Genomic DNA, 21,951 nt, shown 5'->3' on the forward strand with positions numbered 1-21,951 from the left:
TGAGTTTACTGCAGTTAACACCATTTGCTAGTATACACCTAATATGTGATAAACTATAATCATAACATTTTGTATGTTCTTAGTTTTAGACTAAGATAACTGATTAATGTATAATTTATATAGAAAAAAAGAAGATAAATCTCAACCTAATACATAAAAGTTAATATAAATTTTTTCAGAGAAACAAAGTTTTAGCAAGTCTAATAAGTAAAGGAACCAGGAATCAGATCTATTTACACCATAGCTTCCTTTTCCTCCCTCTCGTTTTATCTTTTATCATCTAGAAGAAGCTTAGTCACCAATAAGTCCACAAAGTTAGATAATTCATTTTCAAAATAGAATTTATTTCAGTAGTAAAGAATTAAAATATGACTGTGAAAGTAGAAATATAGAAAAATATTTAAAATGTGCAACAGTAATTCTCAAAGTTAGTTAAGCACTAGAGTTTATGCTCAACTTCTACTTGAAACACAAACCAGCACTTTATATATTACTAACTACACTGGAAAAAACACAGACTGGCAATTTCAATTAATCATTATCATTCAAAACAGGTTTGTATAACTGATCAGGCCCTTGTGAAAATGTAAGTACAAATCTTGGGGATGCATTCTTTGAAGTTAGCCTCACTTGACAGACTCATAAATCTATCCCCCAAAGTCACAAAGTTAAGCCCTTACTAATCCATCCTTATGATCAGATCAACATGGAGGATATATGTACTTCCTGGATTTAAAAAAATGAGATATTACATTGGTATACAAGCTGGTAAAGTCCCCTGAAACTCTGTTTCCACCAGATGGGTTTCAAATCCAGTCACCGAACACAGACGAAGAACTATTGAATGAATTCTATCCATCTTGTCCCCAAAGTTTTACTTACAATTAAAATACAGGTATTATTTGTATGTAGAACATACAAAAAGAATTAGAAGGTGTTTGGATAAAGAGGGTCGTGAACTCTTCAGGAACCATCGTTTGCAGTTTGCAGAATAAGATAATCTTCTCTAGGAAGAATAATGCCAACATAGCAGCACTATATTCACCAGGAATCCCCTAATGGATTAATCATGTGCCAGGAAGCCAGACCTTCTGACTGCTCACCACATCACTCAGCTTCCCTTTAATCTTCAGGAAGTGTCTCTTGAACTCCAAACCATCACCCTATATTAGGAATAATATCCAAAAACAATGTCAAAGAAAAAATAATCATGCCATAAAATCAAACTCTTTTTAACAGTAAATATAGACCAATACCCTTAAAATATGTCTAGCTTCAATTCCCTTGTCTTATGAAAACTATATAACCTGGAAGAGGAAATGACTACAAAGTAATTCTGACTTTATTTCATGCCCATCACTCTTCCTACCACGCTGAGCCTCAAGAGGAAAATAAGGGGGTGGGGGCACGTTGTGTTTCAAATGCTGGTATCTCTGGATCTAAGTCACTGTTTCCACAGGCAGGGGGAAGTCTGGAAACTAAAAATAAACTATGCAACTACACTGAATTCTTGTCCTGATATTATGGCAACAAAGCCAAAAGATTTAGTTATAAGAAGAACTTCATTACACTAGGGTCTTAATAATTTAATACAATAATGCAGCAAATCTCCAATATAAAAAATGTAAACTGATGGGCGGCACCTGTGGCTCAAGGAGTAGGGTGCCGGTCCCATATGCCAGAGGTGGCAGGTTCAAACCCAGCCCTGGCCAAAAACCACAAAAAAAAAAAAAAAAAAAAAATGTAAACTGCCCTTCCAAACTTATTTAATGCCAAATACAATCTCTCAGAAAACAACTATGCTATTTTAGTCTTATACTACATATATCAACAGTTTTAAAACTACAACCCCAAAACCAAAAATTTCTAAAGAAACAATTAAAAATCTATGTATAAGAATATTAATTATGGCGGCGCCTCTGGCTCAAGGAGTAGGGCGCCGGTCCCATATGCCGGAGGTGGCAGGTTCAAACCCAGCCCCGGCCAAAAAAAAAAAAAAAAAAAAAAAAAGAATATTAATTATACAATTACAGGTAAAGGTTTATTAAATTATAATGTGTAAACTTTTTATAAATCATAATTTTTATTAAAAAGGTATTATATATGAATTAAGAAAAAGATAAGAATGCTTCGAAATATTAAGGGTGATTATTGCTGGACAGAATAATTCAGTTTGTTGTCATTTTTGTATTTTTTACTGATCCACATTGTCTACAGAAATCAAAAACTTTTATAATAAAGAAAATGTCTGGCTCAGCGCCTGTAGCTCAGTGACTAGGGCACCAGCCACTGGTTGGTTAGAATCCAGCCTGGGCCTGCCAAACTACAACCAAAAAATAGCCAGGTATCGTGGCGGGCGCCTGTAGTCCCAAGTTACTTGGGAGGCTGAGGGAACAGAATTGCTTAAGCCAAAGAGTTTGAGGTTGCTGTGAACTGTGAAGCCACAGCACTCTACCAAGGATGATAGAGTGAGACTCTTTCTTAACAAAATAAAAAGAAAACAAAATGTGATTTAAAAAAGCAATGTTGGGCAGCGCCCATGGCTTAGTGGGTAGGGCGCCGGCCACATAACACCCAGGCTGTCTCAAAATAAATAAATAAATAAGCCATGTTTTAGAAAAATACAATAGATAATGACAAGTACAAATGTTCGTAATATTAACTGAAAAAAGAAAGTTACTGTGTATTTACAAAAGCCACATATATACAAATACTCCATTTTTTAAAATTTCATATATTTCCATAGAAAGAATACTATAATAAAATCTATCAAAAAGACCTTAGAAAGCCGGAAGTCAACCAATATCTTCTCATCCATTTCTACCAAATTCACTTTGAAAATGAGTTTATTGTTTCTCCTATCAGTTGTTGATACAGTAACCTAGGGCAACAAAAGCAAGATTAAGCCTATGTGATTAGACAATACTCTAAAAATTCTCAGGTTACTTCCATAACAGGAGTAGTATTAGGTAAGTTGAAAGTCTCACTCATCGCATGCTTCCTCTTTCCTCCCATGGGTGTAAATGTCCCCAACCCAAACCATTGTTACACCATTACCAAGAGTCTTTGTGAGCTCCTAACAAGAGAAATTTTATATGTTATCAAAATGCCACTGAAACAGGAAACAAAGAGAATAAAAACATGAAAGGGAAAAATAAGATTATTAAAACATGACAAGGAAAAAGAGATTAGTGGCTAAAAAGCTAAAACAGCAATCAGAAGATGGTGAGGGTCTTGAGAGGCCTTGCAATTTCCACTTTAAATCTTTTAGACTGTTGCTATCACATATAAAGTGCAGGCTGGATGAGTGATATGGGAAAAAGGCCCAGACAGTAACTAGTACCAAAACTCCAACCATGTGGGTAAGGATGACATCAGCCAATATAAAGACATCAAATGCTTAGAGTTAGATGAATGACTCCAAGCCAGGTCAGCAGAAGATTTGCCCCACTAAGCCCCAGCCCAAATTATAAAATCGTTTGTAATAATTCTCACTTTAAGAAACAACTATGAAAACATACAACTGTATCACAATTGTCTAACAATGAAACAACACACTATGTTCTAGGAAAATTAATACAAGATACTCAAACACATTTGAATTAAGTTCTTAAACTTCAAAGAAAATACTTCAAGAATTTGGACAGAATAAAGCAAGGAGTGAAAACGGCAGAGAAAGAAACTCCAAAAGCCCATCATTCCACAAAAACAGTAAGAAAAACGGGCAAAAAACTGTCAAAATCAAAATTTTTAGTACACTGTCAAGTCTAACCAAAGCCTGTCACAACAGGAACACTCTTTCAATACCATGAGTGCAACTCGGAACAGTGTGTGAGCCTTCCCGCATTGTCACCTACACTGTTGCCATCTCTGGCTCCTGTATTACTCAGTAGCAGCCTTGGAAATAACAATCATCTAGGTGGGTGCAGAGTAAACCTCATCTCCAAACTGTCTGCAGGAAAGGCTTGTCTTTATTTCCTCTTTGTAAACTAAAACTCACCTGGTGCTAAAGCCACTCCCAGGGGTGGGGATGGGGGCATTTTTTGAAAATATTTACATAAAAATGCTTTAGTCTCTGTTGCCTGAAGCAATTGATAGCAACTGGGGCAAACAACAAACTACCCAAAAAGCTCTGAAGGAAAGGCTAGAGAGTAAAATATTTAAGAGAAATAAAGACTTTGACGAGCTCCTACATATCCCTGGGAATCTGAAAGACCACACGCACATGCAGGTGCCTATGCTCAGGAAAGGTCCAAGAAAACCCACTCTACCTAACTTTGAGGTTTTGCACAAGCAGATGGAGAGGGCTGAGAAAGTTACAAACTTCCTGGCTGAGTACTGCACATGTGCTCCTACACACACATAGAATCCCTCTGCAGACACGAGAAAACATTTCTGGTTCATGGAATTTAAGGAATTCTCTAATCCTCATCAGCTGCCCACTAAACTAGAAAAAATTCATGGCCGAGTATGACAAGGTTTTAAAAAATTACCTAAGTCACTAAAACACATCGAGTAGCAACTACAAGAAAACAAGAAAAAAAATCTCATTTCTAGAACTATCCCCCTGTAATATTCAGAATGTCCAGTTTTCAACAAAAAAATTACAAAGCATATAAAGAAACAAGAAAGGATAATCTATATACAGAAGGAAAAAAAGCAACCAGTCAAAACTGTCCCTGAGGGACATAAAGAAAGAAGAAAAATGAACAGAGTCTAAGAGACCTGTGGTACACCACCAAGTGTGCCAACATGAGCGGGAATCCAACAGGGAGAGGAGAATTAGACACAGAAAGAACATCTGAAGAAATAATGACTACACATTTCCCAAGTTCAATTAAATAAATTTAAAAAAAAAAATGGTGTGGAGCAATAGGAACTAACTCGCTGCTGATGGGAATGCAAATTTTTTTTATTAAACATACTCTTACCATATGATTCAAAGGAATTGAAAAATGATGTCCACAAAAACTTGCACACTGATGTTTATAGCAGCTTTATTCATAATTGCCAAAATTTGGGATTAATACAAAGTTATTTTCGACATTCTCAAAAACTAAATTTGGAAGCAACTAATATACCCTTGAGTAAACAAATGAATAAACTGTGGTACATCCAATGGAACATTATTCAGCACTAAAAAGAAATGGCCTACCAAGCCATGAAGACACAAAGTAAATTAAACTGTATATGACTAAGAAGCCAGTGTGAAAGGTACATCCTGTCTGATTCCAACTATATCACATCTGAAAATGGCAAAACAATGAAGACAGTAAACAACAGACCAGGGGTTGTCAGGTGTTAGCGGCTAGGGAGAGAGAAACAGAGCAGAGGATTTTCAGGGCAGTGAAACCACTCTACATGACACTACAATGGAAGATACAATGTCATTAAAATTTGTCTAAACTCATAGAATATATAACGCCAAGAGTGAACCCTAATTAAACTATGGACTTGCGGTAAACTAAGTTACAGATATTACTACACTTCAACATGTTTTCTCCAACAAACAAGGAGATTCTCCTACAAACCACAATATTATCATCACATCCAAGAAATCTGACATTGATACATTATCTAACATATAGCCCATATTCGAATCTCAATTGTTCCAATATCCTAATTTTTTTTTTTTTTTGAGACAGAGCCTCAAGCTGCCCTCCTGGGTAGAGCGCTATAGCGTCACAGCTCACAGCAACCTCCAACTCTTAGAGGGCTTAAGCAATGCTCTTGCTTCAGCCTCCCAAGTAGCTGCAACTACAGGCGCCTGCCACAACGCCCGGCTATTTTTTAGTTGCAGTTGTCATTGCTGTCTGGCAGGCCCGGGCTGGATTCGAACCTGCCAGCTCTGGTGTATGTGGCTGGCACCTTAGCCACTTGAGCTACAGGTGCCAAGCCTCAATATCCTAATTTTTTCTTAATATCCATAATCTAAAAGATTATATATCAAATTTAGTTATCAGGACTCTTCAAATCTCCTTCAGAACAGAATAGCCCCCCCCATTTGCCTTTCAGGGTGTTAACATTTTTTCCTGAAAAACCTTAAAGACAGATTAGAATGTCAATGTTATGCACATAACTATGATACAATAATATAAATAACAAAAATCAGTAAGTAGACTAAGGGAGATGGGAGTAGGGGATTGCTAATATATCTTCTTTCATATGTAAGTCAATTGTTACTATCTACAATTTAAGCATATATATAGTTTTTAAGAAAATAGTAACTCCAGTTGCTTAATATTTTTAGTAACCTTTGAAAGGTCTTTTAATAAATATTTCTTAAGTAAAGAACATTTTACTTAAATTCCTTAAGTTTAAATTGTTTCTTTTTCAAATTAAATCAATTACTTTGTATTTCTGAAATATACGGATTGTGAATTTTTCTTCAGGAAAACATATAATGAAAATCAATGGTACATACCTGATTCATACAACTCTTCTTCCATTGATAGCCCAACTTCTCACAAGTCTCTTTCAAGCACTGATAAGATCTGTCTGCATCCAATTTGGTAAAGAATCGTGTCATTCTTTTGACCAGGCGCTGCCAGGGGTTCTATATGTCAAACAAAAAAACTGAATAAATCCATTATGACTAAAAACAGTCATATCATAGTTATTTTGTCTGAAAGTGCTTTTCTATGACTTAGAATTCTTTTGCATGAAGGCCTCTCCTTTCTTTCTTCCTTGTCCAAAAAACATGCACAATTTAAAAGTTATACATCTAAGATTCACACGTTAAAAAAAGACTTCAAGATAATAAAAAATAAAGAGCTGCCACTATTTACATGAAAAATTTAATTCCCTTACCTGTGAGGATCCTGGGGTGCCAAGTAACTGACTATTCAGAAGCATATGATCAGGACACGTGGGTTGGGAAAAACTGATTCCTTGCACTAGTTTATCAATATATGAGGGACTGGCATCCCATAAGGACAGACTTGTCCGTGGTTCTGGCTGGGAACTGGAGTACTTCACATTTTCTTCACTGAAGCATTAAGATAGAGAGGAAAATACGTCTCTAAACAAAATCCATCAGGCCTTTCTTACATCAACCAACCATTCTTTCATACTGACAAAATTATGTTCATTATTAAGAAAAAAATATGTACACGCATCATTCCTTTATGTGGGATGTTACATTCAACAACTACTTTATGAATCTTACCTAGAACTATTAGATGGAGAGAAGTCCAAATTGGATTGAATGTGCTTGGAGAATCCACTGGGAGACTCTGACACACCACCTGAAGTGACTCGGGGCCTCTTTGCCCCTAAAAAATAAAACAAACACTTTCACGACTTCTATGTAGATATTTTTTAATTAACCCACCTGCAACTGGAAGAAAAATTGTATCTAAATCCATTAATTTAACCCCAAATACTTATAAGAGAAATAGTGACTCATATGATTTTATAAGAAATCTGGTCAAGTTATAAACTTACTAAGACTCATGTGCCAAATTAGACATTTCGCAAATTTGTGAACTGTAAATATGTTCCACGTGTGGGGTATGCTAAGGCCACAATTTTCACGGCATCTTTCATGAGTTACCAATGTTCTATGAAGACAGACAGACCTAGCTCAAGGACTTATAATTTTTTAAACTAAAAAGTAATGACAGTAAACATTATTATGAATCTGCTCTATCCAACATTCTTTGCCCCTCTAGAAAAGCTTTATCAAGAAAAATGATGGGCGGCGCCTGTGGCTCAGTGAGTAGGGCGCCGGCCCCATATGCCAAGGGTGGTGGGTTCAAACCCAGCCCTGGACAAACTGCAACAAAAAAATAGCCGGGTGTTGTGGCGGGCGCCTGTAGTCCCAGCTGCTTGGGAGGCTGAGGCAAGAGAATCGCGTAAGCCCAAGAGTTAGAGGTTGCTGTGAGCCGTGTGATGCCACGGCACTCTACCCGAGGGCAGTACAGTGAGACTCTGTCTCTACAAAAAAAAAAAAAAAAAAAAAAAAAGAAAAATGATGCCACTATAAATTCATGGTTACCATCCTCAGCTGCACCCTTGACATTGGCATACTATCCTATTTGTTTCTCTGGTCAGCCTCCTCTCCCATTCTCCTCCAGGATTATTCCAAAATTTCTACAACTTTCTCAAATTCCAAGACCACCCTCCATCACCTCATTACTTGTATATAACATCTCCTATTTCACAGAGAAAATGAGGCCATTAGACAGAAATTTCCTCAACCTGTCACTACCAAATCTATTCACACCCATTCTTTCCTCCCTTCCATTCTCCTATCAAATGCTCACCCCTCTAACTGTGCTATGGAGCTCATACCCTCATAAGTTCCTGGGAATCTTAAAGCTGTCAATTATTCCCTTTCTCCTAGACCAGTATGATTTTCAACCAGTGTGCCATGAGAGGATCTTTTCTAGGTACACCTTGAAAATTTTTAAAGATCATTAATTATTTTCAAAAGAAGTTCAAAGTACACTGAGTATATTCCTTTTTTTTACTTTGTGATAATCCACATAATTTAAGTGTGCCACAGAAGTTTAACCACAGGTTCAAGTGTGGTATGAAGTAAGAGCTCCCAAAACCAAACATATGACCCTATGACTTCCTTGCTTAAAATCTCTCAAGTTTCCCCAACTGCCTTAAGTGAAAGCCTAAAATCCTTAACATGGCTTACAAGGTCGCCCTCTCCAACTGCTAGCTATCTCTGTGGCCCCATCTCAAACTCCTCTTCCTCTCCCTCTTCTCTGTTCACTCATTTACTCAACAATTATTTACTGACCAGCTTATGATGTACTGTATACTGTGCTAACCACTGGTGACGCAACATGAACCAGACGGACATGGTCCACGCCCTACTGTCATCAAGAATCTTAACAAAAATTATACTAAGTAATGTTGGAGACAGTGACAGTAGGGCAGAAATTTTAATTTCGGGTTTAGAAGTTGGTAGGAGGAGGAATATGGGAAGATGGGTGACAATGACAAGGGAAGACATCTGCCCCAGTTTCCTCAAATGTATCAGACTTTCTGAAATCTAAGATTTTCCAAATAGTGCTTCTTCCTACTCAGATCAAATCTGGCACTCACCTGCCCGACTAGCTCCTTTAATTTTCAAATCTTAGATTTAATATCATTCCTCAGGAAGAAAAGTCTTCCCTATCTAGTAAGATCTGGTCAAATACTTAGCTATCATACCTGGACTTACCCCTTTATAATTCTTAATAAGCAAAATTATTTATATTTCTGTTTTTCTTACTAGACATTATAATCTCCATGAGGACAGAGACCACAGCTCTCTTCTGTTGCTGACTTGTGATACTGACTTTGCAAGTACACATAGAAAAGAAATTTTTGCATTTTAAGAATATTACCTTTCTTGAGCGGTTTATTGTACCATCTATCTTTTTTGATATCTGGGATGGTAATTCTTGCTGATGGATTCTCAACTAGGATTTTATGCAGCAGAGCTAAAAATAAAACATTAAGACATTTACAAAAGAGTGGTGCAGATTGGGAAAGACTATGGCTTGTGATAGGGAACACATTGTCTATTGGCCTCCTTGTTTCTACATATTATTTCTGGGAAAGAGAAAAAATAAGGCTACTAAATTATTGCTCAAATTTTATGGAGTTATTCCTTGCTGCTATATCTTAGAATATACTTCCTAGAACTGGTTCTCAATTATTTGTAAATAAGGAAAACAAGATAAAAATGTTTCTCCCCATGTGACATTAACAAAAACTCTTATCCATTTTTAGTACCAACTTTCATTGCTGTAATGTGTCATGCTCTCATGTGACTACCTCACTCACATAGCTTTACAAGGAACATTTACTTACCAGCAGCTTTTTAAGAGACGGTAATATAACCAAGCATCATCCCATCATCCTAAGGTATCCTCATTATTTTAATAAAAAGTTCATATATCTCCTAATGCCAGAATTATTTTCTAATAACCAAAGATTTAAATGTAAAAATGAACAGCCTCAAACCCATAAAAACACTAATGAAAAACATGACACCACAAAGGACAAGATAATAGATTTGATTATCTGTTAATTTTTTTTTTTTAATGTAAACCAATGAAACAGTATAGACTTTCTGGAAACAATTTGGCAAAATAAGCATAATGACTAAAAACTACATACTTCTTCAAACCTTCAATTTTCTTTCTGGAGATTTACGTAAATAATTTAAGTATATGTGGAAACATGAAGTTACGTGGATGCTGATCATTTCTCTTTTCTAACAGTGAAAATTTAAAAAAAAAATCTAAATCTTCAACCAAGTGAATAGGATGCGTATATTAAGGCATATCCACAGAGCAGAATATAAAGACCACAGTCTTTAAAAACAAGGATGTAGTCAAGGAAAAATGATCACAGAGCACTAAAACCAAAAACAAAAAAAAAGAAAGAAAGAAAGAAAAGAAAAAAGGTTATGAAATAGCTGGGAAGTATAATCCCATTTTGTATAATACATAATGTTTCAGTCAGCAGCACGCATAGAGAACAATGGTTGCGTAGGAATACAATCGTATCTCTTTACTGTTTCTATGTTCAGATGCATAAACACTTAAACCACTGTTACTACAGCGTTGCTTAGTGTTTAGTATAGTAACATGCTGTACAGGTTTGCAGTCCGAGAGTAACAGGCTATACCATACAGCCTAAGTGTGTAGTAGGCTATGCCATCTAGGTTTATGTTAGTACACTCTATGATGTTCCCACAGCAATAAAATTACCTACTGGTGCATTTCTTAGGCTGGATCCCTGTTATTAAGTAACATATGACTATATTTACAATAATGTATAAAAGTATACATCAAAATTATTTTTTTCTTAAATAAAAAGCCACCCATGTACATAGATTCAAGTTGTCCTAAACATATAATGCATTCCTCAAAATATTTTTTAAAAAGCTATTTCTGAGTTCTAGGATTATGGAGTTATTTCCCCTCAATTTTTATTTATATTTTCTAATCTATTTACACGGATCATAAATTATTTATGTGTTCACTTATAAGTTAAAAAGAAAAACTGTAAGAAAAAAATAGCACAAGACTTAATTATTCAAGGAATCAACAGTTTCAATAAAGACAGTGCAGTTACCTAGAGGAGCAGAATCGATTTTTTTCCAAGGGTTGAGGTATGTTTTTTTTTCTTTCCAATCAGAATATTCCTGACAACTATCACTGGGCTGGTCCCATGGCAATTCTAAAAATAAGAAACGTGCTTATACCATTATAAAGATTTAAAAAACAATAATATAAATCCATGAAAAGCTGTTCAATATGGTTTTCAATCTAATAATGCCAACTCAGGATTTTCAGAAGCCCTTCAAAGACAGATAAACCACTTCTAGCCCTACTCTCTTTAGAAGTGTTCACATAAACCTTGAAAGAGAGGGCTGTTGTGATTTTTCTTTTAATAACTATACATACCTCATTTTAAAAAACCTGGAGGGTGAAAAATTCCAAATTGTTTAGCAATGTTACTCCTTACGATGGCCTAAATGTTTGTGTCCCTCCCAAAAGTCACAGTTGAAATTCCAACCTATTAGGTATTTGGAGGTAGGGCCTTGGAGAGGTAAAAAGGTCATGAGGGTGAGAGCCTTCATAAATGAAATTAGTGCCCTTATAAAAATACATAATAGGTCAGGCTTTGGTGACTAATGTCTATAATCTCAGTGCTTCAGGAGGCCAAGGTAGGAGGATCTCATCTCTATTAAACAAAAATTAGGTAAGCATGCTGGCAGACATCTATACTCTTAGCTACTCAGGAAGCACAAGTGGACTGGGAGGATTGAGCCCAAAGTCAAAAAAAAAAAAAAGACATAACAGAGTTTGCTTCTGCTCTCTGAGAAGATACAGCAAGACAGCCACCTGAGAATCAAGAATAGGTGCTCTGGGTGATGCCTGTGGCTCAGTGGGTAGGGTGCCGGCCCCATATACTGATGGTGGAGGGTTCAAACCTGGCCTCGGCCAAACTGCAACAAAAAAATAGCTGTGCGTTGTGGTGGGCACCTGTAGTCCCAGCTACTCAGGAGACTGAGGTAAGAGAATCGCCTAAGCCCAGGAATTGGAGGTTGCTGTGAGATGTGATGCCACAGCACTCTACTGAGGGCAATAAAATGAGCCACTGTCCCAAAAAAAAAAAAAAAAAAAAAAAGAATAGGGTCCTCACCAGAACCCAACCATGCTGTCACCCTAATCTCAGACTTCCAGCCTCTAGAACTACGAGAAGTAAATTTCTGTTGCTCACAAGCCATCTAATCTACTTTGTGATAGCAGCCGGAACTGATGAAGATGCTATTAAAATTCTATTATATTTATATGGATTCCCTTGGTTTATTTCATTTTGGTATGGCAAATTAGACTCTTCATAAGACAGGAGTTTTATCATGATTAACTAGCTCTTACCTCCAGCCAGCATTGCAGTAAGCACTATTCCACAGGACCAAACATCAACTGGTTCTGCATGAAATTCTTTTCTCTTCAGAAGTTCTGGAGCAACATAAGGTAAAGTACCACACATCTTGTTCAACAAACGTTCCCGATTATTATGTCGAAACACTGTTGCCAACCCAAAGTCAGAGATTTTGAGGTTATCTAAACCAAAGAGAAAAAAAATAAATAAATAAAAAGGATGACACTGAATAAAAATGTTTTGCAAATACATAAACTTAAAGGAATTAAGTTTATTGGAAAAATCAATGGTGTTACTTAAGGTTTATAAAAGCTTTCTACCTCAAAAATGACAAAAATAAAAAAGAAATTTTGAAAAAATATAAAGAATAGGACATTATTATCTTATGCTAAAACTAGAAAAAGGTCTCGTGTCGTCAATTATTAAAACTTCAGAGAAATAGCTTCTTCAACACACAAAACAGTGTTGACCAGACAGATTAAAGAAAGATGCTGGAGTCAAAAGGGGCTGCCTTTCTGGAAAAGAACACTCCAAACTCTGGATGAAAGCAGATAGCAGGAAGGAGACCTAATATCTGGGCACAACCTTCTCAGCAGCAAACAAACCCAGTTGGGAAGCAAAAAACATGTGAAGACACACCAAACCAAAGACCCACAAATCACAAGAACTTCTCGTCAGTGTGGCTAAGCTGGGAAAACAAGAAGAAACTCTGTACAAAAAAAATCGCAAGAACAAACTTTCACCGTAATTTACGATCTTCAACACACTCAAACTGCAGACAAGACTTGGAACTTAACTTATACCCTGGGTGTCTACTGTAACCAAGTGACAGGTACTATGCCAGTCAATGCAGGTAGTAGATAAATCAGTGAACATGACTGACAACAGAAAATTGTTGTGGAGGTTATGAAAATATAGAACATTATAGGATTTTAGAGCAAAGGGATCTAACCTAGTCTTGGAAGATAGGCAAGTCTCTCCTTTATCAGAGGTGTCAACTGGTGAAAACCTTTTCAGAAGGCAATGTGACAAAAGATATTAAGTTCAAAATATTCAATCTTGAAACCAGCAATTCTCACTTGTAGGACCACATCCAAAAAATAGTCCCACAAATTCACACAAATAAGGATATTTGTGCACTATTACTCGAAAATAAATGTCCACTAATAAGGAAGTTATTAAATCTTATACTGCATGTATACAATGAAAACTATGGAAGTTATTAAGAAAATATAGGGCAGTGCCTGTGGCTCAGTGGGTATGGCGCCAGCTTCATATACTGAGGGTGGCAGGTTTGACCCAGACCCAGCCAAACCGCAACAAAAAAATAGCCGGGCATTGTGGCAGGCGCCTGTAGTCCCAGCTGCTCAGGAGGCTGAGGCAAGAGAATCGCCTAAGCCCAGGAGCTGGTGGTTGCTGTGAGCTGTAACGCCACAGCTTTCTACAGAGGGCGATAAAGTGAGACTCTATCTCTAAAAAAAAAATTAAAACAAAAGAAATAAATAAAAAAATTTTAAAAGAGGATATGTAAGTATGCAGTAACATGGAATAGAGTCTAAGTGGGGGAGAAAGACCAGTGGCATAACAATTCTTGTACTGGGCCTGCACACAAATTCATAGAACAGTCACTACTGTTCTATAATTTTTTAAGTTAGAAAAAAATGTCTCAGCTTAGTGCCTATAGCTCAAGCAGCTAAGGCGCCAGCCACATACACCAGAGCTGGTGGGTTCAAATCCAGCCCGGGCCCGCCAAACAATGACAACTACAACCGAAAAATAGCCAGGCATTGTGGCGGGCGCCTGTCGTCCCAGCTGCTTGGGAGGCGGAGGCGAGAGAATCGCTTAAGCCCAGGAGTTGGAGGTTGCTGTAAGCTGTGATGCCACAGCACTCTACCCAGGGCGACAGCTTGAGGCTCTGTCTCAAAAAAAAAAAAAAAGAAGAAAAAAATAAACAATGGGCTCAGCACCCATAGCTCAGTGAGTAGGGCGCCAGCCACATACACGGAAGCTGGCGGGTTCGAGCCCATGCTGGCTAAACAACAATGACAACTGCAACCAAAAAAATAGCTTGGCATTGTAGTGGGCACCTGTAGTCCCAGCTAGTGGGGCAGCTGAGGCAAGAAAATCACTTAAGCCCGAGAGTTTGAGATTGCTGTGAGCTGTGACGTCATGGCACTACAGAGGGCGACAAAGTGAGACTCTGTCTCAAAATTTAACAAAAAAAAAAAAAAACCACAAATACATTCATATAGTATGATACGTAAACTACCGAGGATGTTTACCAGTATTGACTTTGGAGGTAGCTACTGTAATTATCTTGTCAGTAGCTAAATATGACACAACTTGGACAAATCATTGAGACTAAGCATTCCAAGTTACTTACAAATAATGATCACTTAAAATACTAAACCAGAACTAAAACACTCCTTGGATTTTGTTCTTTTGTCATATCTGCAACATGATACTCAAGTTAGAGAACTGCACATAATAAATTCAAAATTTAAGAATATGGTTACCTCTGAGAAAAAGAAAGGGGAAATACATTTGTGGAGAAATACATAGGAAGACTTCAAACATTGGTAATGTTTTACTTCTTTTGTTTAAAAAGTATTACTAGGTCCAGGCACAGTGACTCACACCTGTATTCTAGCCCTATAATGCAAGGCTGAGGCCGGTGGATTGTCTGAGTTCAAGAGTTCCAGAGCAGCCTGAACAAGAGTGAGGCCCCGTCTCTAAAAACAGCCAGGTGTTGTGGTGGGCAGCTATCGTCCCAGCTACTTGGGAGGCTGAGGTAAGAATATCACTTGAGCTCAAGGGTTTGAGGTCACTGTGAGCTAGGACACCACAGCACTCTACCAAGGGTGACAAAATAAAATGGTCTCAAAAAAAAAAAAAGACAATTACTAAATATTGAATAGAAACAAAAGAGTATTTAATATATAAGATATAACATTGTACTCAACATCCACTTATTTTAAGAAGAATGTTCTATTTCCTTCAAAGTCCCCTGTAAATACTTCATTGAATACATTGTCTCCCTCACCTTCTCAGAGGTAACCACCATTCTGAATTGTCTTAATATGCCCTTGGTTTTTATTTATTTATTTAATTATTTTTTGAGACAGAGCCTCAAGCTGTCACCCTGGGTAGAGTGCTGTGGTGTCACAGCTCACAGCAACCTCCAACTCCTGGGCTTAAGCGATTCTCTTGCCTCAGCCTCCCAAGCAGCTGGGACCACAGGGGCCCACCACAATGCCCAGCTATTTTTTTGGTTGTAGTTGTCATTGTTGTTTGGCGGGCCCGGGCTGGATTTGAACCCACCAGTTCTGGTGTACGTGGCTGGCGCTTGAGCTTCTTGAGCTACAGGCGCCGAGCCTATTTTGCTTTTTTTAATTGAGACAGGTTCTCACTCAGTTCCCCAGGCTGGTATCAAACTCCTGGATTCAAGCTATACTCCCTTCATATAGAATCAGACCATATAAATTATTTTTCAACTGTCTGCTTTTTACTCTACATCATTATATTCCTGAAATTTAGCCATCTTTTTGCTATAGATATAAACCATCCATTCTATAACTTATCTGTTTTACTGTTGGTAGACATTTGTTTAATCACGCTATGTTAATCACCACCACTATGAGCGTTCTTATAAATGAATTTTATATTTTAAACCAAATGAGATTTTTATATTTTATTATAACATACAGTATTAGATATTTCATAAAAATTTTGTGTACCTGAATTTTTTAATTTCAAATAAAAGATTTTTATACTACATAAACAAACTTAAAAGGATAAATCCACATCACATAAAAGCATATATCCTATAATTTTTTTTTATTGAGACACAATCTCACATGTCACCCTCAGTAGAGCACCATGGCGTCATAGCTCATGGTAACCTCAAACTTTTGGGCTCAAGTGATTCTCTAGCCTCCCTACTAGCTGGGACTACAGGTGCCTGCCACACACCTATTTTTTTTGTTTTGTTTAGCAGACCTGAGCCAGGTTCGAACCCACCAGCCCTAAAGCATGTGGCCAGCACCCTAACCACTGAGCAATAGGCACCCAGCCTCCTGTGATTTAATTTATATTAAATTTTATATAGTAAAAATAGCTACCATTTCTTTAGTATCACCTATATGCCAGATACATACTATGACAAAAACATATATACATACACACATGCACAAATTTTCTATGTGTATGTAATATGTACTTTTTTCTATGTGCCAGGTACATACTATGACAAAAATACACATACCACAAATGCTTTAAAATACATATATATGCGTATATCCTTTATCCTCACAACCCAAGTAGATTCTCTTATTATCCCCATTTAACAGATGACAAAAATGTGAGAGAGAAGTTAAGCACCATGTATGTGGTGGCCTAGATCAAACTGAGGTTCTAATGACTCCAAAGCCAACACTATATGCTATGCTATCTTTCACATTTAGAGACATGTAATCCTTCTCCAGAGGGCTTGTGTAGCTTGAAATCTGCATTTAATTAAAAAAAGGAGACTTACTTTGTAGATGAGGAAGAGGAAGAACTGAGTTTAACACCACAGCTATTAGCATTCAAAAAGTAATGGGTATAGCATGAAAAGGGAAAGCAAAAGTAATCCTCAAGAGTTTGCTCTGCACTCTCATTTCTCAGGATTCCTCAACAGACCATTTTATGGCTCCTCATATACCAAAATTTCTTAATATTTAAAATTTTGTTATGTCCCTTACGAAAAACTTGCAGAAGGTTGAATAACTAAACCTAAGGATTAGATGAGATCTTGTAAATACTTGGGTAAAACTAGCCAACCAATGTTTAAATTCCCTTTATAACATCCCTGATAATTATATAATCCGATGTTTGACATTAATGATATGAACACACTAAATTCCAAACAACCCTATTCAATTTTTGGACAGATCCATTAGTTAGGGTTATCCTTGAACCAGTCCAAATTGATTTAATGTAGTTTCCATCCACATGTCATGAAGAAGCATATTCGAAAATTAGCAATTTTCCCCTAGTTCCTTCACTTATTCCTTATTTTGCATAGTTTCTAGCCTTTTCATTATTCTAGTCATTCTCCTACAAAGATACTTTAGTGGCCTACACGTCTTTTGTGATATGGACCCAGGAAACCCAGTATTTGTGGTGTAGCCGCATCAGCCTAGTGCTGGCCACTACCTTCCTCATTCTGCATAGTATCACCTTAGTTTTCTATGAGTAAATCATACAAGTGACTAATACTAAGTTTGCGGACTACTAAATGTCTTTTATAACCCATTTGCTGCCAAGAACATGCCTTTCAAGACTTCACTTGGCTAGTTTTCTCAATCCAAACACTGGAGTTTAAATTTTTCCCTATTAGAAACAACTTGTTAGATTTGACCCACCTTTTTGGTATGCTAAATTCATTGACTCAACAAATATTCTTGAAAGCCTACTGTTAGGCACTAACACTGGGAATAGAGCATTAAACAAAACAGATAAAAACTACTGCCTCATATAGCTGACATCTGTCATCATTCTTGATCCTGACTCTATAAGCTAAAGCTTTCACTATCCATTCCTGTCAGTTTAATGAAATTTGTAACATAACTTTTTTTTTGAGACAGTCTCACTTTGTTGCCCTTGGTAGAGTGCTATGGCATCACAGCTCACAGCAACCTCCAGCTCTTGGGCTTAGGTGATTCTCTTGCCTCAGCCTCCCAAGTAGCTAGAACTACAGGCGCTTGCCACAATGCCTGGCTATATTGTTGTTGCGGTTTGGCCGGGGCCAGGTTCGAACCCACCACCCTCGGTATATGGGGCTGGTGCCCTACTCACTGAGCCACAGGCGCCGCCAACTTCTTATATCTTTATCAAAGTCATAAATGAAAAAGGATAAACAGAACAAGGCTAACGTGCAGGGTATTCCAATAGAAACTTCCCTTTATTGATCCATTAAAGAACTGTTTGCATCTATTATTATATTCACCTAGTGAGCTAGCCTTGCATCTAACTCAGACTTCTCTTCATCATCCACAACTGTATCACAAAACACTTGTGAAGTTTAAATATATTAAGTCTCCCAAATTTCCTTGGCTTTTCAATTTGTTGCAGAAATTTCAGTAATGCAAAAGACTTGAACCTGCCTTGTATAGCTGTATTAAAATAACTTAGGTGACAGTGACAAAATGCTAAACTTACCCCTCTCATCCAATAGGAGATTTTCTGGTTTAATATCCCTGTGAGTTATTCCAATACCATGTAGATAAACCTAAGTGTGAAACAGAAGAAAACACACCAGAATTTGGCAATTTATTTCATTTGTACTAATTTTAAGTAACAAAAAAAGAGACAACTGTACCTACCACCCCTGCCATGAGTTGATGGAAGAATCTCTGAGCATCCTGTTCAGGCATGCCTATGTCTGGTTCTATAACAATTAATTTTAAAAGTTAGTTTACTGGATAAATATAAGCCAGGCATTGACCACAGCACTGCTTAATTTGAAGCTTAAACATCTGTGCCTATACTTCAGCAAACCGAACCAAATACCAACAAAAGATTCAGGAGTCCACTGACACATACAGAAATTAACTCACATATTCACCTCTGCAAAAATAAAGTAACATCACAGAAAATTATAGAGAAATAACAAACTATCTTTCAAATTAAGAATGATACTATGCCTTAAACGCCCGTTTACTCTTCTACTAACACTGATTTATCTGCTTTCTCCCCCATTTCTTCTAAGTTATACCAATATTTTTCCCATTCCTGAAATACAGTTGCCCAAGAATAATTCTGCACAAATCTAAGACAATTTCACTAAGTATTTAATCAATTTAAACTTCATTCATTCTACTGAAGGGGAGAGTGAAAAAAAAGTTAACAAAACGTCATAATTTCACACCATAAAGCCATAAATGCCTGTGAAGCTCCTTCAGGAAACAGTTTTACTAAGAAATGTTCTTTCGTAAGTGATCTTTTTATATTTTTATCTGTCTTTACCTCTTGATTTTTTTTACCCCAACTCTCTCCTGATATTCATATTAGAAATTCTAGCACCTGTAATCAGTTTTTAACTGTTAATACAATAACTTTAAATAATAAATTTAGACCCACAGAATATTTTTACCTACTTCCCAGTGTCCTGTAATATCAATCCTTTGAATCTCTATAGAACATTTTAAGTAGCAAACACAGAATTTACTTAATATAGCAGAACCACCATATTTGGCCACCTCCTTAAGTAGACCTAATTTTTGTAGTCTGGACACACACCACATATACTTATCAGTACAGAAGCCTAGTTCCTTATATTGACCATCTCCATATGTTAACCAGTTTATTACAGTTCCTTGGGTGATCAACTTACAGAGGTTCTATTCTGTATAAAGCCATCCTAGAAAATTCTCAATTATTTAAACAAATAAAAAGGAAATAAAACATGCTACTGTTTTGGATCTATAAATGTATACAATCATTAACTAGAATGTCTATGAAAAAACTGTGTAAGTACACTATATTGCATAAAACAACAGCTTCTCATTCTTAAATTATATAAAAAAGCAATTCCCATCAAATCACTTATATAATTTATAAGTGGAAAAAGTTTTCTTTCAGTTACTTTATGTATGCTTTCATGTGTTAATACAAAGTGCAAAAAAAGAAACAATTTACTTCAATTTCACTGTCGCATAAGCAATTCTGAAAGCAATGACCAAAAAGCATATCAAAGATTAAAAATACAAGTTCGGAAACTTGGTTAACAGAATAATTATTTTGAATCTTTTCCATACCTATTCTGTCAAAAAGCTCTCCCCCACTACAGTACTCCAGAAACAGATACTGGATATTGCCTTCTCGCCTATGACCATAGAATTTCACCACGTTCTCATGATTTAGCATTTTATTGATACAGATCTCTTTTTTAATATTTTCTGGACAGTCTATGGCACGCTTCATATCTACAATCTTCACTGCAACTGCTTCTTCAGTTATTCTATTCACAGCAAGTTGAACTCTAAAAAGGGACAGAAAAGAGTTACGACATTACAAACATGTGAATTCCATTTCTTACAGAATTTCAAAAGATTAAACATGACTCATCTAAAGCTATTTTTACCTTTATTACTTTCTCCACCAAGGAGAAACCAAGGAAATAGTTTCTACCATGTGCTCAACAGATACTACTCCTTTCTAACACTCCAAAGAAGTCATTATGCTGTATATACATAAGTCATTTAGCAAAGGCTTGATAAACTTAATTGAGATATTATCAATTCTAGGCCACATCACTTAACATACATTTTCTAGGTTTTTTTGTTTGTTTGTTAAACAGGCCTGCACCAGGTAGGGCTGGCGCTCTAACCACTAAGCTTCAGGCACCCAGTCCCTGCATACATGTTCCATTCGTATATTTATGTGTGTAGAAACTGTCTAAGCACCTATCCCGCAGATAATAATGTTGCCATCTTATTGATGAGGAAACAGAGGTAAACAACGACTTTAGGACTTGTCAACCATCACAAAACAATGGCCAATATGTGATAGAGTGAGGATCTGAAACAAGGCAGGCACCCTTTAGGGTGTTAGAACCACTACACTTAACCCTTAAGAAGACAGACATGTATGTCAGAGGACAGACAATGACTTCACTCTCTCTTCCATCTCTTTACAAAGAAAATGCTTTAAAAGGAAAGGAATTAATTTTTTTTTAAAAAAAAAACATTAATCTTAGAAAAAACTGTATAACTTCAGTTGCCAGTCTTGGATTTCAAACACAGAAATCTATTCTCTAAGGGACCGCGCAATTAGAATAAACAACTCCAAAACAATGAATGTACTCAGACAACAAACAGAAAACTAAAGCAAGTGTGACTCAAACTCACTCTCCATAGGCACCTTCTCCCAGGGTTTGCACCAAGTCCCAGTCCTCCACAAAGGGCACTGCCATGACTCCTCCCCGCACCGCGGCTGTAAAAGGAAGGAATCCGGGAAAACTGAAGGATGAGTGCAAAATCATCTGTAAAGCCACTGAGCCCTGCCATTTGCGCGACTCCTACTACAAATAACAGCCCCGCCCAGCTCATCCATACAGGTCTTTAAAGCAAAAGCAAGTATTCACAACTTAGCCATTTTCTCGAGTAAATCACAATCCCTATCCCCACGCACACCGCAGACTGAAACTCTACCCTCAGGAAGGAATTTAATAGCGTGGTGAGGAGTTGGGGAACAAATGGTTTCTAGGGAAGAATGGGGCAGGGGTGGGTGAGGGTGTAGGGAAGAGAGTAAGGAGGTATAGGCTGGGGGGGAGGGGACGAAAATATGCTGCCTGCAGCAGCACCTCCAGGCTACCCGCTCAGTTCCAATTCCACCCCACCCCCAGGGGACGGGAGGAGCCGGGGCGGGGCCAAACTGCCCCATCTGCGGAAATCAGGGCTGGGGAACCAGGACGGCGCCCAAACTTCTGGGATTCCCTGCCAGCACCGTAGCGTTCCCCGTCCTTCCTTTACAAGGACCTCCAGGCACCACATACCTCCACCC

General features: G+C 37.2%; 1 protein-coding gene across 1 annotated transcript; it reads right to left on the bottom strand.

Annotated features, from left to right (window-relative positions):
- Positions 1 to 260: 260 nt before the first annotated feature.
- On the bottom strand, positions 261 to 21,905 carry CHEK1 (checkpoint kinase 1). The gene is made up of 12 exons (XM_053593144.1): positions 21,297 to 21,905; positions 20,205 to 20,428; positions 18,771 to 18,835; positions 18,607 to 18,676; positions 12,399 to 12,587; positions 11,089 to 11,193; positions 9,348 to 9,443; positions 7,169 to 7,274; positions 6,811 to 6,988; positions 6,425 to 6,556; positions 2,780 to 2,881; positions 261 to 1,163 (listed from the first exon to the last, which is right to left on the bottom strand). The coding sequence occupies exons 1-12, from the start codon at positions 21,428 to 21,430 to the stop codon at positions 1,068 to 1,070; spliced, it is 1,497 nt and encodes a 498-aa protein (XP_053449119.1). The 5' UTR covers positions 21,431 to 21,905; the 3' UTR covers positions 261 to 1,067.
- Positions 21,906 to 21,951: the final 46 nt, after the last annotated feature.

The sequence above is a fragment of the Nycticebus coucang genome, chromosome 6, assembly GCF_027406575.1.
Source record: "Nycticebus coucang isolate mNycCou1 chromosome 6, mNycCou1.pri, whole genome shotgun sequence".
NCBI lineage: Eukaryota > Metazoa > Chordata > Mammalia > Primates > Lorisidae > Nycticebus > Nycticebus coucang.